The sequence below is a fragment of the Jaculus jaculus genome, chromosome 20, assembly GCF_020740685.1.
Source record: "Jaculus jaculus isolate mJacJac1 chromosome 20, mJacJac1.mat.Y.cur, whole genome shotgun sequence".
NCBI lineage: Eukaryota > Metazoa > Chordata > Mammalia > Rodentia > Dipodidae > Jaculus > Jaculus jaculus.
Window position 1 is genome coordinate 12098252 of NC_059121.1, and position 21983 is coordinate 12120234.

At 44.8% G+C, this 21983-nt stretch overlaps 1 protein-coding gene across 1 annotated transcript in view; it reads right to left on the bottom strand.

Annotated features, from left to right (window-relative positions):
* Nln (neurolysin) overlaps nucleotides 1-21983 on the bottom strand; it is a 102254-nt gene that overhangs the window by 30840 nt on the left and 49431 nt on the right. Inside the window, exons 4-9 of the mRNA XM_004671197.2 lie at nucleotides 19051-19158; nucleotides 15146-15248; nucleotides 14063-14223; nucleotides 11459-11594; nucleotides 8385-8751; nucleotides 5009-5210 (exon numbers count right to left, since the gene is read on the bottom strand). Of these exons, the coding sequence (XP_004671254.2) occupies nucleotides 5009-5210; nucleotides 8385-8751; nucleotides 11459-11594; nucleotides 14063-14223; nucleotides 15146-15248; nucleotides 19051-19158 (1077 nt within the window). The remainder of the gene's footprint in view (nucleotides 1-5008; nucleotides 5211-8384; nucleotides 8752-11458; nucleotides 11595-14062; nucleotides 14224-15145; nucleotides 15249-19050; nucleotides 19159-21983) is intronic.

Sequence of the window (21983 nt, forward strand, 5' to 3'; positions counted from 1 at the left end):
CGAACTCACAGTGATCTTCCTACCTCTGTCTCCTGAGTGTTGGATTAAAGGTGTGCGCCACCATGCCCGGCAGTACCCTAGGTTTTTGAACTTACTACAAAGTTGCGAATATATGGATCTGTATCTATAATAGAAAAAAGAAGTAACCACTGTTTCTAAGCATGAATATCTTAAATACTCTACTATTCTAAAAATACCACATGACATCTGAAAGAGTAGACAAAGAAGATATTTTTCAAAGATAACCACAGGAAGAGATGAGCAAGCCGTATCAGAATTCTATTTATCAGAATGACACACTTTCTCTTCATGGATGATGTGAGGCAAAACTTTAAGAATTGAATAGGGCCTATTGTTTTGAGAGAGAGACATCAAACTGGTAAGTGTAATAAACACACACACACACACACACACACACACACATACATATAACTCACTCATGAGTCAATTTTAAAATGTCATAGAACATCAAGAAAATATTTCCCAAAGCTGGGTGTGGTAACTGACAACCTTAACCCCAGCATTGAGAAACAAGGATTACTGCTGAGTTTGAGGACAGCCTGGGCTTCTAGAATGAGACCCTGCCTAAAAAAAAAAAAAAAAAAAAAAAAAAGAGAAAATGAGTAAGGAGGAGGAGGAGGAGGAGGAGGGGGAGGGGGAGGAGGAGGAGGAGGAGAAGAAAGTAGTATTTTCTAAGGAAGTGGATGGCGTTCCGAACCCACGGCTGTCTCATGGTCTCCACACGGGAGCACGAGCAGCCCCCATGCGTGCACAAACATACATGCGTACAAACCACAGTTCCGGAAAGCGGACCCCAGAGTTATTATGCTTAAACTTCAGAGTATTATTGAAGATTTCTTTTCTGTGGGTTATGAAGAGAACAGAAGTGGCTGTGTGTAGACGTCTTTACTGGACAGTCTTAGTGTACCCCTGTGTGTTTATTTGTTAAGGTAATTTTTTTTGTGCCAGTGACTGAACTCAAGCTCATGGGCACATTAAGCACACATGTAGCCCAGGACGGCTTTGGAACTCACGGCAATCCTACTGCCTCAGCCTCCTAGGTGCTGAGATTGCAGATGTGGACTACTATACTCAGCCTGCCTCTTTTATTTTTTAAATAAAACCTGAAAACACCAAAAATTTATAAAGTGCCTAGAACTAGCTTTTAAACAAAGGTGATAGTGGATTTTTGGAAACAAATATGTACACTTTATATTATTATATAATTAGGGGCTAGGGATGCTGATGCTCAGGACTGATCTCACCTAGACCAGGAAAACAAAAAATAACCAAAACATTATTTTGTCTCTGGCTTGTTATTCAAGTGTCCCACTGGCTATTCATAAAATTGAAAAAAATATAGCTAAGTGAAACTACTCCACTGTATCTATTTTTGAAAAGTATATTTTAATATGACTTTAATTTCCCAGACTGTAACTACTACAGTGAGATTTCCCAGGAGATGTTTGTTATTTTAGATGATCAAGTCACCACTGGCAATAACATCCTTGGACCTGAGGTGAAGTCACTCCTGTCAGTCTGCAGTTGTGACTGCTCCTTTCAGAGTTATTTACACACAGTGTAACTTGCAGAACATTTCACTATGTCATCCTGCCTCACCCTACTTAAGCATTGCCCATTTGGAAAAAGCAAAAATATGTGTTTCTGCTATGCTCAGTGCAAGAGAAAGAAGATTCTATGCATGGAGACATTAGAGAAAAGCTAGTAAAATCCCAGAAACATGTGGTGTATCCTGAACCAGTGCTATTTTCCTAGTGTGAAAGGCACTAGAGTAAAATCAGATGTTGCGGGGGGGGGGGGGGTGTCACGCTGGAGAGAAGGTTCAGCAGTTAAGGTACTGGCCTACAAAGCCTAACAACTTGGGTCCGATTACCCAGGACCTACATAAAGACAAGATGAGCAAAAAGCGCATGCATCGGGAGTTCCTTTGAAGTGGCAGAGGGCCTGGCATGCCTGTTCTGTCTCTCTTCTCTCTCTCTTTGCTTAAAACAAACAAACAAACAAACAAACAAATAAATAAATACTTCAAAAGAGAAAAGATGTTAGAGGTAGGGGGAACAGTGAGAAGCACATGGGCAAAATATGCAGCATTAAAAAAAAAACCCAAAGTGACCCGAGGCTGGAGAGAGCTGGCTTAGCGGCCAAAGCACTTGCCTGCGAAGCCTAAGGACTCATGTTAGGGTCTTCAGGTCCCACGTAAGCCAGACACACAAAATGACACACGTGCACAAGGTCGCACATGCAAACAAGGGGGCACATGCATCTGGGGTTCGACTGCAGTGGCTGGAGGCCCTGGCATGCCAGTTCTCAATTCTTTTTCTCTTGCTTGCTCGCTCTCACATTAAAGAATAAAAATCCAGTATCTTGGGCTGGAGAGATGGCGTAGCGGTTAAGCGCTTGCCTGTGAAGCCTAAGGACCCCGGTTCGAGGCTCGGTTCCCCAGGTCCCACGTTAGCCAGATGCACAAGGGGGCGCACGCGTCTGGAGTTCGTTTGCAGTGGCTGGAAGCCCTGGCGCGCCCATTCTCTCTCTCTCTCTCTCTATCTGCCTCTTTCTCTCTCTGTCACTCTCAAGTAAATAAAAATGAATAAAAAAATTAAAAAAAAAATCCAGTATCTTGGGCTGGAGAGATGGCTTAGCGGTTAAGCGCTTGCCTGTGAAGCCTAAGGACCCCGGTTCGAGGCTCGGTTCCCCAGGTCCCACGTTAGCCAGATGCACAAGGGGGCACACGCATCTGGAGTTCGTTTGCAGAGGCTGGAAGCCCTGGCGCGCCCATTCTGTCTCTCTCCCTCTATCTGTCTTTCTCTCTGTGTCTGTCGCTCTCAAATAAATAAATTAATTAATTTAAAAAAATTATTATAAAAAAAATCCAGTATCTTTTCACATATGCAGAGATATCAAATTTAGAACAGTGATCTTCCATTTCTGCTACATTAGTGTATTTAAAAATAATGCCAGATTAAATTATTAAACTAGCTAGAGGTTTTCATATGTTAATAATGGTTAAACAGTTAACAAGTTCACAACATTTAAGCTTGTTAAATATATGCAATGCAAAGCTGTGGATAAATGTACTTTTGTTTTTTGGTATACACAATGAAACCCAGAGCTTGGAGATTTATAAATATATTTTTTCAGGTTGTGAGTATAATGTTTGTCTAGCATGTTCATGAAGCCCTGTAAGAAAAAAAAAGAAAGAAAGAAAAGAAAAGAAAAAAACATGCTTTAGCAAGTAGGAGCCTAAGGCAGGAGGACTGCAGTTCAAGGCCAGGTGGGCTAATGAACTTGACTCTGTCCCCAAAGACAAATGAACAAAAAGCAACTTTTCATGTTCAGTAATCAAGAAAGCACTTTTTTCTTTTGTGTACCTAATGTGTGTGTGTGCAAGTGTGTGTTCAAGGGTGTAAGTGAGGGTGTGAAGGTGTGGAGGTCACAGGTACTGATCTTTGTATATCTAATGTGTGTGTGCAAAATGTGTGTTCAAGGGTGTAAGTGAGGGTGTGAAGGTGTGGAGGTCACAGGTACTGATCTTTGTATATCTAATGTGTGTGTGCAAGTGTGTGTCCAAGGGTATAAGTGAGGGTGTGAAGGTGTGGAGGTCACAGGTACTGATCTTTGTATATCTAATGTGTGTGTGCAAGTGTGTGTTCAAGGGTGTAAGTGAGGGTGTGAAGGTGTGGAGGTCACAGGTACTGATCTCTCCTCCCACCTTGCCTCTCGTTCTTGCTGTGGTCACTGCTATGATAATCAGGCATGCTGGCCTATGAGCAGTCCGGGAAATTCCCCTGACTCCACCTCCCTTCTCACCAGTGGCGGATTGGGATGACAGCCACCCCCCACAGTCCCTGGCTGTTAAATGGGCTCTGAGGAATCTAAACTCAGGTACTTACACTTCCAGGGCAAGTGAGTTATCCCTTAAGCCCTCTCCTCAGCTTAATCACTGTAATCCACTGCACACATACAGCACTGGAAAGTGCGCTGCTTTTTTTTTTATTTTTTCTTTATTTATTTAAGGCTCACATATAGCCCAGGCTGGCCTCAAGCTCAATATACAGCCAAAAGTGGCTTTGAATTCCTGTTCTCCAACCTCTACCATCCAAGTTCTGGGATTGTACCTGACTTTGCATTGATATAATATCTAGGATTTTATTTGAGGTTAATAAGTGGAGATGTTACAAAACATTCAATATTAGAGAAGGAATAAACTGGAGAGATGGCTCAGTGGTTTAAGGTACATGCTTGCAAAGCCTGATGGCCTGGGTTCAATTCCCCAGTACTGCCAGATGTACAAAGTGACACACATGCCTGGCGTTCATTTACAGTGGCAGGAGACCCTGGTGTGTCCATACTCGCTTTGTCTGCCTCTTTCTCATTGCTCTGAAATAAATAAAAGCACTTTGAATTTTATTATTATTTACTTATTTGCAGCAGAGACAGACAGAGAGAGAGACAGGGAGAGAGAGAACGGGCACACCAGATCCTCTACCACTGTAAGTGAACTCCAGATACATGTGCCACTTTGTGTGTCTGGCTTTACATGGGTACTGGGGAACTGAACTTGAGTCATTAGGCATTGCAAGCAAGCTCCTTAACCACTGAGCCACCTCTCCAGCTCTAAATAAACATCTTTTAAAAAAGAATCTTGAGCGTTGGAAATCACTGAACTAAACCAAGTATTAAGCAGAAGACAGCTGTTTACTTGTGAGGCTTATACTAAATTCTTACAGGTGTGTGTATGTATATATGAAAGAGTACAGTACTTGTAATTCTTATGAGTTTTATTTCTTTTTCCACAAGCAAACATTTTTCTAACCTTCAAGTAAACGTAGGCTGTGCAAGGCTGCAATAGGAAAGTCTTTGCAGGCCTAAGCAACTCTTCAACATGTTCAGCTTCTGACAAAACATGGTCAGGGGAAGAATCCCAACAGCTGCAAAAAGCTATGAGAAGGCACTGGACAAGCAGCTAGTCCCATGCAGACCTACTCACCTGTGCACAAATCTGATGCATGACGTGGCCAAACTCGTGGAAGTAAGTCCTCACCTCATCGTGCCTCAGGAGACAGGGCCGGCCTGCTGCTGGCTGCGAGAAGTTGACCACGAGGGCGGCCACAGACATCATGCGGCTGCCACCAGGCAGAAGGCAGCCAGGCTGGAGACCGAAGCAGGCTGCATGGTTGTATTTCCCTTCCCTGGGAGATAGAAACACAGCACAGTGAAGCTCAAACTCTTCTTCTTTTTTAGAAAGAGAGCACAGAGAGAGAACTGGTGCGCAAGGGCCTCAGCCACTGCAACTGAATTCCAGACTTTTGCGCCACCCAGTGGGCATGTGTGCCCTTGTGCTTGCCTCACCTTTGTGCGTCTGGCTTACATGGGATCTGGGGAGTCAAACATGGGTCCTTGGGCTTCACAGGCAAGGGCCTTAGCAAAGCCATCTCTCCAGCCCAAATTACAAACTCTTCTAAAGCAGCAATGCGGCATGGCCTCGTCTAGTCAGAAAGCTATGTTTGACCCTAGAAGACACTGGAGCATTTTAGTTTACCTTATAGAAACAGGCCATTTTGTTCAAAGGGAGAAAGTAAACTCAAGCTAGCAATGACCCCCATTATCACTTCAAGCCAGTTATATCTCTCTGAGGGTTCTTCTGTTGAAAATACTGATGTAAGAAATACAACCTGCTGGGCATGGTGGGGCACGCCTCTAATTCCAGCACTTGGGAGGCAGAAGTAGGGTGACTGCTGTGAGTTTGAGTGCACCCTGAGACTAGCCTGGGCTAGAGCAAGACCCTACCTTGAAAAAAACCAACCAACCAAAGAAACAAACAAAAGAGAACTAAAATATACGCCATGCCTAATGGACAGTGAATGCCCAGCCTTTTGCTTGTGTGTCTGTGTGCTCTGCTGGGGATGTAGCCCAGGGCTTGGGCACAGTAGGCAAAGACCCTGCCACCAAATTATATCCCTGGCCTTGTCAGATTTTATTGAGCTCATTTTTTTCCCTGAACATTATGTAGTGTTGAAGCAAGCTTAAAGGAAATGATACACTTGGACTGACTAGGTAGTTTTCTTCCTTCAAATAAGAGCTGAGAAAACCAAATTCCAGACAAGAAGGATTTTCCTTTTTAAAAAAATTTTTTTTTGTTTTTTAGTTTTATTTATTTATTTGAGAGCAACAGTCAGAGTTAGAGGCGGGGGGAGGGATGGGCACGCCAGGGCCTCCAGCCACTGCAAACGAACTCCAGATGCGTGCACCCCCTTGTGCATCTGGCTAACGTGGGTCCTGGGGAATCGAGCCTCGAACCGGGGTACTTAGGCTTCAAAGGCAAGCGCACTTAACCGCTAAGCCATCTCTCCAGCCCGGGTTTTCCTTTCATTCAAGGAGGTGAGAGGCAGTGCTTAATTCAATGAGCTTCTTTTATAAACTAGATGGGCTTTTCCTTAGCCCGAGGAAAGGCATCTCTTCTTGTAATTACTGGCCAACACATCCACAGCCTAAGCCAGGTGCTTCCAAGGAGAGAGGGGAGGAAAGAAGCCCTCCTTCCTCCATGAAGGGCAAGTACTGTGCAAATTTGAAACTTCTTTAAAACCAGGAAGCATCTTTAAAGAACTAAGAGAAAATACCCGTTTCATAAAATGGATTAGCAACTGCAACAGGCTGGCTTTGTTAAGAAGGTAGCCCAGGAAATTAAGACTTCCGGTCAAGATGGCGCCCGCCTGACCATGCCTCACCTCCCAGGGAAGGAAGGATGGACACAGAGCCTGAGGAGAGAATCAGCCCAGGGCACCTCACCAGAGCCCCAGCTGAAACCGTCCAGTAATTGGGGAAATGAGCAAGAGTGCTGCTTTCTTGGTGAACCTGGTCCCAGCACAAGAGTGAAGGAGATAGACACAGAGAACATTCAACTCCTACCAAACCAGATATCCAGAGACACAGAGGCTCCCAAGACCTCATCACTGAAGTAGACCTAAAATGAACCCAACATGGCTCAGGAAAATTTGCGGAAGAGGGGGCGGAAAGATTGTTAGAACCACAAGTTGGATCATTATGCAAAGAGACATTACCTCTTACCCATAACAGATGGCTAGCTCCACCATGGGGGGGAGGACAGGGAAGAGGCTAACGATGGTACCAACATGGACGTATATACACTGTGTACATAACTAATAATAATCAAAAAATTTTAAAAAGAAGGTAGCCCAGGGAAGGAAGAGCCAAACCTACTATCCTTTGAAGCATTGTGGTATCTTCATCTGCACATTTCAAACAATAGCATTTGAAATTCTTATGTCTTATTAATGTCTAGATGAACAGTCCTGCAAAGGGATTTCCAGTCTTGAACTACGGAAGAATGACCAAACCCTGTCCTCCGGGAGGTTTGTCATTCAAGCACTGAATCTTGCCCAGGCAAACTAAAAGGGTTTTGCTATTCCTACTATGTTGTGCTGGATCTCAGAGACTGAGGAGAGTGGCCGTAGGTTGAAGAGTATTGACAGACAGATTAGCTAAGTAATAAACAATCTGAGCATCATTTAACATGATGGGGGTAGTGTCAATTTTAAATTACGTAACTGTAGTATATGATGATACTAGCAGCTAGGATTTATTAAGAACCTACTGTGTATTGGGCAATCTTTTAAATGTCTTATATGCAATTACCCAATTCAATTTTTACAATAATCTACAAAATAGGAGCTATATGTATTCCCATTTTACAGGACCTATATGGTAGGTAAGGAACCTGCACATAAACATTAATTGCCTACTGAGTGGTGAAGCCAGACTTCTGAGCTTCAGAGTACATTTTTTTTTTTTTTATTTGAGAGCGACAGACACAGAGAGAAAGACAGATAGAGGGAGAGAGAGAGAATGGGCGCGCCAGGGCTTCCAGCCTCTGCAAACAAACTCCAGACGCATGCGCCCCCTTGTGCATCTGGCTAACGTGGGACCTGGGGAACCGAGCCTCGAACCGGGGTCCTTAGGCTTCACAGGCAAGCACTTAACCGCTAAGCCATCTCTCCAGCCCTTCAGAGTACATTTTAACCCTTCTAGTGAGAACCACGTAGAGGAAACATGAAAAGGAACTGGGGCGGGCCAGCGTACCTCCTGTCCCTGCTAACACATGCAGCCTCAGTACCTGGGATGGAGGTCCAGGTAGAACCGCCCAGGACTGCTAACACGTGCAGCCTCAGTACCTGGGATGGAGGTCCAGGTGGAACCGCCCAGGACTGTTAACATGTGCAGCCTCAGTACCTGGGATGGAGGTCCAGGTAGAACCACCCAGGACTGCTAACACGTGCAGCCTCAGTACCTGGGATGGAGGTCCAGGTGGAACCGCCCAGGACTGCTAACACGTGGAGCCTCAGTACCTGGGATAGAGGTCCAGGTAGAACTGCCCCAGGACCTCTGCTGTGGCTTTATCCTTCACTGTATATAGTGTGACATTTTCATTCCAGACATGAGCATCTGTCACTTGCTCAAATGAAAGTCCCAACAACTCCTGGTAGATGTTCAGCAAGCCTTCGGTGACCACCTCGATGGGAAAGTACTCCTTGAGGATTTCTTGGTCTATGGAGTACTTGAGTGCCTCTGTCTTCGTCATGTAGTAATGTAAGTCCCACGCATTGATTTTCCCATCAAACTCAAAACCTTGCTCTTCACATTCCTTTTTCTTCAAGTTCAGAATAAACTCCCGTTCTGCCTCACCCAGGGGCTTTAATTTCTGGCTTAAGTCATCTGTGAGGGAAAGGGGAAGAGTTAGAGATGTGTTCACATGGACTGCTCGTCTTGACACTGCTAACGTGCCAAATCAGAGGACAGCAACTCTTCTGTCCAGGGTCATTCGCTCTACGGCTCTTTCCTCTTTTTCTCTTGGCACCTCCAAAACCTCTCCACGATAACTTTACACATCAACAATGGTGAAGATTACTTAAAAGACTTACTTCAAGAATACCAGAATTCAGAGCTGAGCATGATGCTGTGCACCTTTAGTCCCAGCATGCTAGAGGCTGAAGCAGGAGGACCGCCATGAGCTCAAGGCCAGCCTGGTGCTATAGAGTGAGTTCCAGGTCAGCCTGGGCTAGAGTGAGACCCAGCCTCAAAAACAATGACAAAAGGAATATTACAATTTAGGAAACAGAGTACTAGTGAAACTAAACTTTCACGCATGGTTTCATTCTTCAAGGAGGTCAAGTTCCTAAGCAAGCCAGGGGAAACAAACCAGATGTGACTATGTGGGCAATATCTTCTAGAACTTGTTCAACATATTTGATCACAGGTTTAGGTTTTTACTACCCTAATCTGAAAGAGAAGATCTGGACATAGCAATTCTAGAATTTAGCTGGAGAAACTTCTTGGCACCATAAATGAGATTTTGTGGTCAACTTCTTGGCTTGGTTCTTATTTGGTTTAAATGAATAAGCTCATGCATTTATCTTCATCATTGCAACGTGCATGGGTCCGTAGGGGACACATGTCAGAGGCAGCCCAAAGGTGTGAGATGGTGGCAGAGGCCCAAGGAATGCTAAGAAAACAAAAACAGGGAACTCACCGATGATCAAAGACAGAGTTTTCATGAGAGTAGGGGAGGATATGTGGAAGCAGAGAGCAAGAGTGCGTGACAACACACGGACGGCATGCCAGAGGGGCACTAGGTTAAAAGCATCAAGTTCTTCAGGTAGTTGCTACGGAGAAATTTCAGCCTATGTGGTCACCATTAAAGGAGACACTGAGCAAACCTGCTAAGTCCCTGAGCTGGGCTGTCCTCTGGGATGAGGTGGACTGACCAGCATTTACCTGTTTGCATGCTGCTGGTTCTACTAAGTGGAAGTGCTGAGGGGAGGACCTGGTCTTTGCACCCTTCACATTTCCTGTCATTTAACACACTACAGAGAACTCCTAAAACGAGGCAGTAATTTCATATATGTCTCACAAATGCCCATGAGTTATAATATCATTTATGGAACACCTGTTTACAAGTCATATATGAATAAATCACGATATAACTACTGAGGAAAATAGTGGAGTAAATTTTGGGACGAAGCTTGATTTCAACTATTATTATTTTAATTTATTTTACATTTATTGAGACAGGGTCTCACACTGTAGACTCGAACTCATGGGCTCTTCCTGCCTCAACCTCCCAGTCCCGATGGGATTCCAGATCTTTACCTCCATGCCCAGTGTTAACCCATTATTAATCAGCTCCAACTTAATTATACTAGTAAGAGTATCCAAGCAAATTCCTTGACAAGTTGTTGAGGGTAACTAAATATTAGAGGGGTTATGGAATATATCTTTAAAATACTGGGCTTTAGCCAAAATTATCATCTTTCCCATGCTACAATATTCGGTCATGCTCACTAAAATGAAAGCAACCAAAGGGACCACTGGGATGGTATCTAGATTGAGGTGGGGGGGGGAGGGGCAGATGGGGAAGAGCACCAGAGTGCCAAGATGCGATACCATGGACACGAAAACACTGGCTTTTAAAGATGCATGAACAGAGCGCAGGGGAGATGGCTCAGCGCTTGCCTGCCAGATGCAAAAAGTGGCATGTGTGTCTGGGGTTTGTTTGCAGCAGCTGGAGGCCCTGGGGCACCCATTCTCTCTGTCTCTCTTCTCTCTCTCTGCTTGCAAATACATACATACATACATACATATACACACACACACACACACACATACAGAGAAAGTGGGGGGAGGAAGCTATATGAGGGCTGGAGAGATGGCTTAGTGGTTAAGGTATTTGCCTACAAAGCCAAAGGATCCCAGTTTGATTCTCCAGGACCCACGTAAGCCAGATGCACAGGGTGGCACATGCATGTGGAGTTCGTTTGCACTGGCTGGAGGCCCTGGCACACCCATTCTCTCCCTCTCTGCCTCTTTCTTTCTCTCAAATAAATACATGAAATATATTTTTAAAAAGGAGCTATATGAAAAATAGCTGACAATGAATGTGGACATAGTTCTCAAAGATCAGTTTCGATTCTGTTATACTTTATATTACCTTTAGGTAGTAACCAATGGAGGATGAGGTGTTGATATATCTTTTTGGTTTATAAACATTCTGTTCTCATTTTATATCATATATTTTGGTGTATAAGTAGCCACACTATATATCAAACACCTAGTAGTAGTGAATGACAGCAATGAGCTAACACTCTGTTAGTTCCTACACAGCATGTTTAACGCGCGGAGAAACAGTCCCAGAAACGACAAGGCAGAACGAAGCCAGGCCTCCCCGAGGACCGCAGCGCTGCCCCGGCACCAAGCGCTTCCCTGACACGAGAGGTGAACAGCGAACTTCCGAATGAATGAGGTAGTGTTGAAAGGCAACGCAGGCTCCATGACCTGTGTGTTAAGGTCACGTGACACACAAAAATAATTACAGAAAAAAAGAAACCGCACAACTGATGTTATATATATATAAAAAGGGACTAACCTAAGAAGGCGGCCACACGGCTTGTGCTCTTAGCAGTGTTTAGTTCAAGGACAAAGTCAGCATGGGTTTTATAGCCAAGTAGTTTGGCCACTTGAGCACGCAGTGGGAGGAGCTGCTGTAGAATTATGGAGTTTTCCTGGAAACCACCACAAGAAAAACAAGAGAAAACAATTACTTGGATCCAACACACCCAAAGAACAGCTACTTAGTTTTATTTATTTTTTATTTTCGAGAGAGAGAGGAAGAGAGAGAGAGAGAGAGAGGGAGGGAGAATTGGGGCGCCAGGGTCTCAGTCACTGAAATCATACGCCAGACACTTGTGGGCATGTGCAACCTGCCTCACCTCTGTGCATCTGACTTACGTGGGATCTAGAGAGTTGTACATGGGTCCTTAGGCTTCACAGGCAAAAGCCTGGACTGCTGAGCCATCTCTCCAGCCCTAATTTTTTTTTTGGCCCAGGCTGACCTGGAATTCACTATGTAGTCTTAGGGTGGTCTTGAACCCACAGCATTCCTCCTACCTCTGCCTCCCAAGTGCTGAGATTAAAGGTATGTGTCAACATGCCTGGCTATTGCATTTTTAATACTTTAAACTTTTTTCAACAGGAAGGGTCTCATGTAGCCAAGGCTGGCTCAAACTTCTATGAAAACAAGGGTGATCTTGAACTTCTGATCCTCTTTCCTCCATTTTCCAAGTGCTGGAATTCTAGGTATGTGCAACCCTGCCCAGTCTATGCAGTGTTGAGGATCGAACCCAGGCTTCGTGCATGCTAGAGAAGTACTCTGCCAACTGAGGTACCTCTCCAGCTCTCAGTTTGTTTAAAACATTTATTTATTTATTTTATTTTTCATTTATTTGAGAGCAACAGACAGAGGGAAAGAGAGAGAATGAGCATGCTAGGGCCTCCAGCCACTGCAAACAAACTCCAGACGTGTGCGCCCCCTTGTGCATCTGGCTAACATGGGTTCTAGGGAATCGAACCTGAGTCCTTTTGCCTTCTGGAGTTCGTTTGCAGTGGCTGGAGGCCCTGACATGCTCATTCTCTCCCTCTTTCTCTGTCAAATAAAGTAAATAAAAATAAAAATATTAAGCTGGGCATGGTGGTGCATAATCCCAGCACTCAGGAGGCAGAGGTAGGAGGACTGCTGTGAGTTTGAGGTCACCCTGGGAATACAGAGTGAATTCCAGGTCAGCCTGGGCTAGAGTGAAACCCTACCTCGAAAAACCAAAAAAAAATAAATAAATAAAAATAAAAATAAAAAAAATACAGAGAGAAAGAGGCAGGTATAGACAAAGACAGAGAGACAGAGAGAAAGGGCACACCAGGGCCTCCAGTCACTGCAAATGAACTCCAGATGCTTACGCCTCCTTGTGCATCTGGCTTATGTGGGTCCTGGGGAAGTGAACCTGGGTCTTTGGCTTTGCAGGCAAGTGCCTTAACTGCTAAGCCATCTCTCCAGCCCTTCAATGTATTTTATTTATTTATTTGAGACAGAGAGAGAGAAAAAAGATGCAGATAGAGAGAGAATGAGCACACCAAGGCCTCTAACCACTGCAAACTCCAGATTCATGCATCATCTTGTGCATGTGGCTTATGTGGGTCCTGGGGAATTGAACCTAGGCCCTTAGGTTTCACAGACAAGTGCTTTAACCACTGAGACATCTCTCTAGCCCCAGATCTTGCTTTATGAGCCCAAGATAACACCTGGCTGGAAACTGACAAATGACTCTATCAAAAAAGGGCACTTTTTTTCCTCTTTTAAGAAAAGGATGACTTGGCTATTCAGAGAGACATAGTGTGGTTGAGCATGCTAGTTCAGTTGAAGACACCATTTCTAATTTTCCCTTTAATAATAAAACTTTCTATGCCAAGCAAATACCGCCGAGTGAAAACCACTGCTCCTAGCTTTCCTTGTAGTGAGGTATGGCTGCATTTGGAATTTGGGTCAATAGGATATGAATAGAATTGATGTATTGCCATTCCTTGGTCTTATTTATTTATTTTTAAAATTTTATTTATTTATTTGAGAGCAACAGACAGAGAAAGAGGCAGATAGAGAGAGGGAGAATGGGTGTGCCAGGGCCTCCAGCCACTGCAGATGAACTTCAGATGCGTGCGCCCCTTTGTGCATCTGGCTAACGTGGGTCCTGGAGAATGGAGACTTGAACCTGGATCCTTAGGCTTCAGAGGCAAGTGCTTAACCACTAAGCCATCCCTCCAGCCCTTATTTTTTTTTTTTTATGTGTAGTCTGGTTTTTCCACATCTTCACCAGGCTGAGTCATGGTCGTTTCCAGAAATGACCTTGGAAGTCATGTGTTGATAAAGATATCAGCTCTGGACTGCTAATGTGGGAGAGGAACAACTAGTTGATTTCATCCCTTCTATTTTTACTAGAACAGCTCAGCGGGCAGCCGTGGTCCACGGGCAGCTGGCAATAAGTGACAGGAGAGCTGAAAGTTGGGGCGTGAGGGTCAGTGAGCGCAGCGCCCTCAGACAGGAGTGCCAGCCTTCGCGCTTAGCTCAACGCCATAGGAAAGCAAGGACAATCTCTTCAGTAATGTATTCCGCCAAAACCAAAAGGAAAACAAGCATTCATGGTACCTGTTTGCACCTTGTATGAAAAGCCATTTCCATCTTCCTTCTAGTTTCAGGGATGCAACATTTCTTCATGACAGGAAAATAGTGTGGATATTTTAAGGTAACTTTATACCTGTCATCCCCTGTCTTTTCTAAACTAGCAATGAAGTCATCAGGAAGAGCACCTGTTTAAGAAAAAAAATAGCAGGGCTTGAGAGATTGCTCAGTGGTTAAAGCACTTACCTGCAATGCCTAACAACCTGGGTTCAAGTCCCCAGAACCCACGGAAAGCCAGATGCACAAAGTAGCACATGTATCTGGATATCATCTGCAGGGTCTAGAGGCCCCAGCATGTCCATCCTCTCTGTCTGTCTCTCTTCTCTCTCTCTGCTTACAAATAAATAAATAATTTTTTTTTAAACATAAGTGTTTAAAAAACAGCATTTTCTCAATATTGATCTTTCTACTCATTATTCACTTATTTAGGATTGGTACACTGTCTTTCAGTTGCATTAGAAATTTGGTGTAGTAACTGATATTCAAGAAATAAGGAAAATTTTCCAGGTGTGGTGGTGCATGCCTTTAATCCCAGACTCTGGAGGCAGTCAGTGGTAGCAGGAGCTCTGTGAGTTCGAGGCCAGTCTGGGACTACACAGTGAGTTCCAGGATAGCCTGGGCTAGAGTGAGACCCTATCTCAAAAGAATTAAATGGCAACTGAAACAGAACAAGCAAAATTAAGCCGAAAAATCATCCAAAACACAAAAATAAGACAGTTTATGTTTAAAAGTGCAGGGGGTATTTTGGGATAGGAAAACTGAATCTCAAAAGTTATTAAGTACCAGCATAAGCTGTGAAGAAAAATTAAGGAGAAAAGCCTGTGAAATCCTCTCTGGACCCTCCATGAAAATTAAGTGTGCACTCTTATTAACTCAAATCGAATTTTGGCTGCTTTTCTGTAGCAGGGGTGATGGGGTTAGGTACTAGGTCATTTTTAAAAGAATTTTTTGACTCTGATTTGTTGGTGCTGAGTTAGGTTGCAATCTGTGAGGTGTCACCATTATCTGCCAAAGGACATAATTTAATGTAGAAAAATAGCGAAATTTTACCTAGTTCAGCCTTGGAAAACACAAGGAAGGTATCATCCTCGTTGAGGTTTTTGTTGAAGTCAATACACAGCTCACTCATTTTTTTCTTGATTGTCTTGATTTCCTGAAATGCAGAAAAAATATACAGTGCATTATTAATGAAAAGGTACTTTCATTTTTGTTGGCCCCAGTCAAAATAAGTTTCATGGTGTATGGAGTTGGGTTCTATCCCCTCAGAAGTCCTTTCTTAGTGACACGCCAGTTAAAGCTGTCAGCAGCAGTCCATGTATCGCATTTTAGGAATCAGTACCTAGTTCTGAATATATGAACTGGATAATTCTAAGGTAGCTCTGGAAAAAATGTAATGTCTTAGCTTATACAGCTTTGGTAAAAAAGCTGATTCATGGACCCTAACATTTGCATAAAACACATCAGGTCAAAGGAAGCAACAAGATTTTCATTCTTTTAAAAAATATTTGTACTTATTTATTTGTGACGAGAGAGACAGAGAGAGAGAAAAAGAATGGGCACATCAGGGCCTCTTGCCACTGCAAACAGACAACAAATGCACATGCCACTTTGTGAATCTGGCTTTACTTGGGTACTAGGGCATGAGATCCAGGCTGCAAGCAGCCACCTTTAACCACGGAGCCATCTTCCCAAGCCTCTTTGGGTTTTTTTTTTTTTTTTTGAAGGCACGGACTCACGCTAGCCCAGATTCATCAATAACTCACTCTAGCCCAGGCTGACCTCAGACGCACATTGATTTTCCTGCCTCAGCCTCCTGAGGGGTGGGATTACAGACGTGAACCATGTACTCTTCCGTTCTTCCAATGCTACACAATGCCCTTTCCTTACACCACATTGGTCAAGGAGTGGGGCTCTGCCCAGAGCATCACCTGGGAACTTGGAAGAAATGCATTTCTTGAGCTGACACTAAACCTACCGAAATGCCAACCTTTGGGAGCATGATGTAGTAGTCAGAGTTTCAACAAGCTTTCCAGGTAATTTTGATGAACCACCGCCTAAAAACGTTTTGTTAAGTGCTATTTTAGGGCGCTTCAGTTGCCTGTCTGATTCATCTCCCATCTCTGCCCTCACTCGATACCAACCTTGTAGTTCAGGTAGGACCTGATCTCACTGGGGGTTCCAGGACAGTGTCCTCTGTACCAGTTAGGTTACCACTCCAGCCCTCTGCAGAGAACCCAAGCCCAGCCCTCCCCTGACTATGAGGTGTTGAAAAGCAATCTTCTTGTTCTCCTGACGATGCTAAGTAATGAAATTTGCTTGGAGTAAAGTGGGGCTTGGTGTAGAACATGCTCTGGGCCTGCTCCCCGTCTTTATGGTTGTGGGGTTTTGGGTATCCCAGGGCACTTTTGTATTCATAAGAAGTCATTCTTTAGCCAATGTTGCAGTCTGGTTCGCATTGCTGGTAGAAATCACCCAACCAAGAGTAGCTTCTGGGAAAAAGAGGTTTATTTTGGCTTACAGGCTTGAGGGGAAGCTCCTGATGGCAGGGAGAACAATGGCATGAGCAGAGGGTGGACATCACCCCCTGGCCAACGTAAGGTGGAACACAGCAACAGGAGGGTGTGCCAAACACTGGCATGGGGAAACTGGCTATAAAGCCCATAAGCCTGCCCCCAACAATACACTCCCTCCAGGAGACATTAATTCCCAAATATCCATCAGCTGGGAACCTAGCATTCAGAACACCTAAGTTTATGGGGGACACCTGAATCAAACCACCACAGCCAACAATAACACAGAAAGAAGACAGAGTTAGAGAAATCAAACAATTAGGTGGCCAGTGACCTCCCTTGGGCTTCCAGATTTAAAACTCATGAGGCCCATTGTTGTAGTGACCTTCTCGTTGCTGGCAGAAAGCACCCTACCAAAAGCAGCAGAGAGGAGGAAATGGTTTCTTTGGCTTACAGACACCAGGCGAAGCTCCATGACAGCGGGGGGAAAATGTGGCATGAGCAAAGGGTGGGCATCACCTCCTGGCCAGCATCAGGAGGAGAGTGTGCCCTGGCATGGGGAAGCTGGCAACAGCACCCATAAGCCTGCCCTCAACAGCACACCTCCTCCAACAGGGCTCCAGTTCCTACACTGCCATCACCCGAGGATCAAGCATCCAAAACCCACGAGCTCATGGGAACGCCTAATTCAAACCACTACACCTATTTACCTTTGAACCTTTCACTTACACAAGCAATTGACTTTCTTCTATAGGTTAAACAGAATCTTACTGGCTGCAACCAAACTATTACAGTTTTCCTGAGGACTGACAGGAAGTCAAAGGGCCCAAAGAAGTGACCTCCTCTTACTCTTCTATTTTTTTTTTTTTAAATTTATTTGAGCGCGACAGACACAGAGAGAAAGACAGATAGAGGGAGAGAGAGAGAATGGGCACGCCAGGGCTTCCAGCCACTGCAAACGAACTCCAGACGCGTGCGCCCCCTTGTGCATCTGGCTAACGTGGGTCCTGGGGAACCGAGCCTCGAACCGGGGTCCTTAGGCTTCACAGGCAAGCGCTTAACCGCTAAGCCATCTCTCCAGCCCCTCTTTCTCTTCTAATTTGGAAGAGGATACAACGTGAACAAACGGCCTTTGTGTGGGAGAATGGTGCTGCCTTCCCAGATGCTGTCACAACGATGACAACGAATAGCTAAGTAAAAGTTGGTCTGGATGCCTGTCAAGCTCATTTCCAGTTCTGCTGCCTGTAAGAATGACCTGGAAATAAATCACAAATTTTATTTCCTGTCTATGATGTTAATTCGCAGCTGAGTTTACTGTAGAACCTGGAAAGACTTGCTTTGGCTTAAACTAAAGACGATGTTTGAGAAGCACTTTTCACAGCTCATCTCTCTTGATTCAAAGGGCAAGTAAGGGTGTTCCATGCTGAAGTGCTGCTTCTAAAACTCTCTCCACCAATAAAGATTTCATTACCAGTGCCTTGTCTCTGTGGGACCAACAGAGGGAGAATACTGACCACTAGTAACCATTTCAAACCAATTCAAAGAATACAAAATAGCTGAGAAATAAGCCCAATGCAAGCGAAATAACTAAGACTTGGACAAGATTAAAGAAAAACTAAGGTATAAGTTGTTCAGTCACCATGACGTTAGCAGGAGTTATAAGAGTTAAAGCACTGAGGGTCTGGGGAGACAGATGGCTCAGTCAATAAAGCACTTTTGGAACAAACATGAAGACTTGAGTTTGGACCCCTAGTGCCCTCACACAAGAAGGGTGCTTGGGCTGGAGAGATGGCATAGCGGTTAAGCGCTTGCCTATGAAGCCTAAGAACCTTGGTTCGAGGCTTGTTTCTCCAGGACCCATATACACAATGTGGCGCATGCATCTGGAGTTCGTTTGCAGAGGCTGGAGGCCCTGGAGTGCCCATTGTCTCTCTCTCCGTCTTTCCCTCCCTGCCTGTCTGTCCCTCTCAAATAAATAAATAAAAATAAACAAAAAATTTTAAAACAAGAAGAAGGGTGCTGCCAGGTGTGGAGGTGCATGCTATTAATCCCAGCACTTGAGAGACTGAGGTATGAGGAGCACTGTAAATTCAAGGTCACCCTGACAATACAGAGTGAATTCCAGGTAAGCCTGGGCTACAGCGAGATCCTACCTTGAAAAACAAAACAAGGGGTACAGTAGTAGGTGCTTAGAATTCTACTCACTCCTGACATCAACACACCAGTGCATATGCCCCACATAAACATGCCTCCACACATGCATTCTCATATACACACTCATTGACATGCAAAGAAAAGTAGATAAAGAACTGAATGTTAAATGCATTGCAAGTGAATTTATATTATGGGTTATGCTATTATAACTCCTCTGTTGGCCTATTAATTTGTTTTTCTTCTACTTATTTAACCTCCTGTCCCCAATAAGAAAAGGGAACATAAACTTACATTTTGTACTTGCTCTGGAAGATGGAGTCCGTTCCGTTTTCCCATCTTAACTGACTTTTCCAAGTATCGCCGGGCTTCAGGCTTTATCTTCTCCAGATCACAGGTTTCCTGAATTGAATAAGCATGACAACCATTTCTGTTGCAATATTGCACAGGAAATAACTAATGATGTGTCGTCTCTGCTGGGCCCGAGGCACACAGGTGACTATGTGGCAGGCCTGTGTGCAAACCTAATTTCTTTTATGCTGTGGTGAGCTCTAACTCATTTAAAGCAGACAAATGAATGCAAAGCTAACTAGGGTTTCTTGCCTGGCCCTAGAATCAAGTGTGCCTTTGCCCCTGAAGGTGTGTTAATAGACACAGCTGCATAATCCCATTCGAGCATTACTAGGACTGTGTGCTCTTTTTTCACAGAAACACATTTCTTATCACGAATCATCTGGATTTAATTTTCCATCATCTCTGAATAGGGTTCCACTTGAGAGGCAGGAATAGAAATAATGGGGTAGATTCTGCACAAATGCCAAGCAGGACTCTTTGCCAAGATCCCAATAAGGACAGCTGGACAAAACCCCGGCAAAAGCTCCCAATACTTCAAAAACGCCTTCCTGTCATTTGGCAAGGGAGTTCAAGGCAAGGTTCAGGCAAGCTGTGCAGGAACACGTATCTGGGGAAAAGGAGTCCGAACCAGAGGAGGCAAGCTGCCTGTGGCGAACTGAATCTGCATGCAGCAGCCCAACATTTTCGCTCCAAAGAACAGAGGGCTCTGGAGGAGGCTGGAAAATTCCCTGGGCCACAGCAGGTGAATAAAAACGTCGTGTTTCTCTAAAGCAGGTGCAGAAGAATACTTGGAGCCTATCTGGCTGGCTGGTCAGCTATGTGGACGGCTGGTCAGCTCCTGAGCACTGGGAGGACGTGGACTCTAGACAGACCCAGCAGGTATAATGGGTTCACTTTGGCTGACAGACAACAAGAGCCTTCTGTCACTGGAGCCTTACAGACCCCCTGTGGCAGGACATTTCCTCCATGAAAGACACGGGCTGTACACCCCTGAGCCTTCCTAATTTCCCAACTAATTAGATCATTAAATGGACTGTGTTTAGCTTAAGAGATGGTATTTCACATTGCTGGTGCTAGGTTTGTGCTACAGTAATTTTTCTTTTAATTTTATTTATTTATCTGCAAGGAGAGAGAGAGAGAGAGAGAGAGGGAGGGAGGGAGGGAGGGAGGAGAGAGACAGACAGAGAGACACTGGAGGCACCAGGGCCTCCAGCCACAGCACATAAATTCCAGATGCACGTGCCCCTCGTACATCTGCTTGATGTGGATCCTGAGGAATCAAACCTAGGTCCTTTGGCTTTGCAAATGCCTTAACCACTAAGCCATCTCTCGAGCCCTATAGTAATTTTTTAAGCAGGTAGAGAATTGCATTTTATCTGGGGTACCACTTCAAAAAGCAAACTATATTTTACCTTACATACTAATAAATAATTCATGTCATAACCAAAGCACTTGGACACATGTTACTCAAAGTTTCCTGTGAGTTAATCCTCAGTGGAGGGAAAGAACAGTTAAGACTCCTTTTTTCCCCTATCATAACCTCCCTCTGTGTCCCTGTGGAATTTGGGAATGTGTGGGCATGACTGGAGTTGGAACTCTCCCAAACAGGACTTGGCACCTACCAGGATCCTACAGCAGGTGCCTCTGATGGGAAGAAACCCAGAATATCCAGGGAGCTAACTGGGCTATGGGCTGGCTCCCGCAGGGAAGGTGAACAGTTCGAATCGCAGCGTTCCCTTGGCTGTGATTAACGTAGATTCGTCCAAGCTGGCTTTAATAGCGCCGCGAAGTCTGTCCTGACGTGTGAGGCACAGCGACAGGAGTCTCTAGACAGCACAATTCTGCAAACTGTAAGGATGCGAGGGTCCAGGCAGGAGCCATGCCCAGTAGGGAGGGGTCCCTGGACAGCAGGGCCTGGCAAGGGCTGGGTGAGTTTAGTGACCCAGGAGGGCAGCCTGTGGTCCACAGCAGGGGACAGCCATGTAGACGGACAGCTGCATGGGCACTTGGGTTCCTGGGCCACATCTGGTCCTGGGCTGGGGACGGACATTCGTGACAAGGCCCAACAGTGTATATGAGCAGAATTCACGGCTACTTCCAGGGCACTTGCCATCCTGACCAGCTCGCCACACACACTGGTGACGGAGCTGTGCTGAAAGCCTAGGAGGGTCCTCAGGAGAAGAAACTCAAAATTCTAAGTCTACGTTAAAATTAAACCCACTTGGACTCAACCCGGGTAATAAAAGGGCCCTAAATAAAGGCATGAAACAGGTAGAAGGATATTCTAAGGAAAGCCAGCCTTGTATTAGGCCTAATTAAAATACCACTGGTTGACATACTGAAATATTTAACCTAACCACGAACAGAAACCTGACTCACTTATAAGCAGATGTCCCTGGCTCATCAGACTTAAAGGTCTCAGGAAATCATCACAGGTCTGTGACAGGAACAAGACACGTCGAAACTGCGCTTGTTCCAGAGCATCACATTCATCTCCTCACACAGAATCCCCAGGCAGAGGACTTCCAAAGAGGGGAGAAGAGCAGCACCTTCCTTCCTGACCAAGGAATCCAACCACACCCCAGGACTCATGGGGGGGGGGGTCTCTCTTCAAAAGGACAGGTTTTAGTGATTTTATTTTAATTGCTACACTCTAATAGTAGGTGCCTCTGTTTTAACCTTTGTGATGACTAGACTTATTTTCCCCTTAACTTCCTCCTGTAACAAAGAACTTTTATACAAATGTGTTTGTAGTGCTGGAGGGATGGCTAAGCAGTTCAGGAGTTTGCCTGCAAAACCAAAGGACCCATGTTTGATTTCCCCAGGACCCACATAAGCCCGACGCACAAAGTGGCGCATGCATCTGGAGTTCG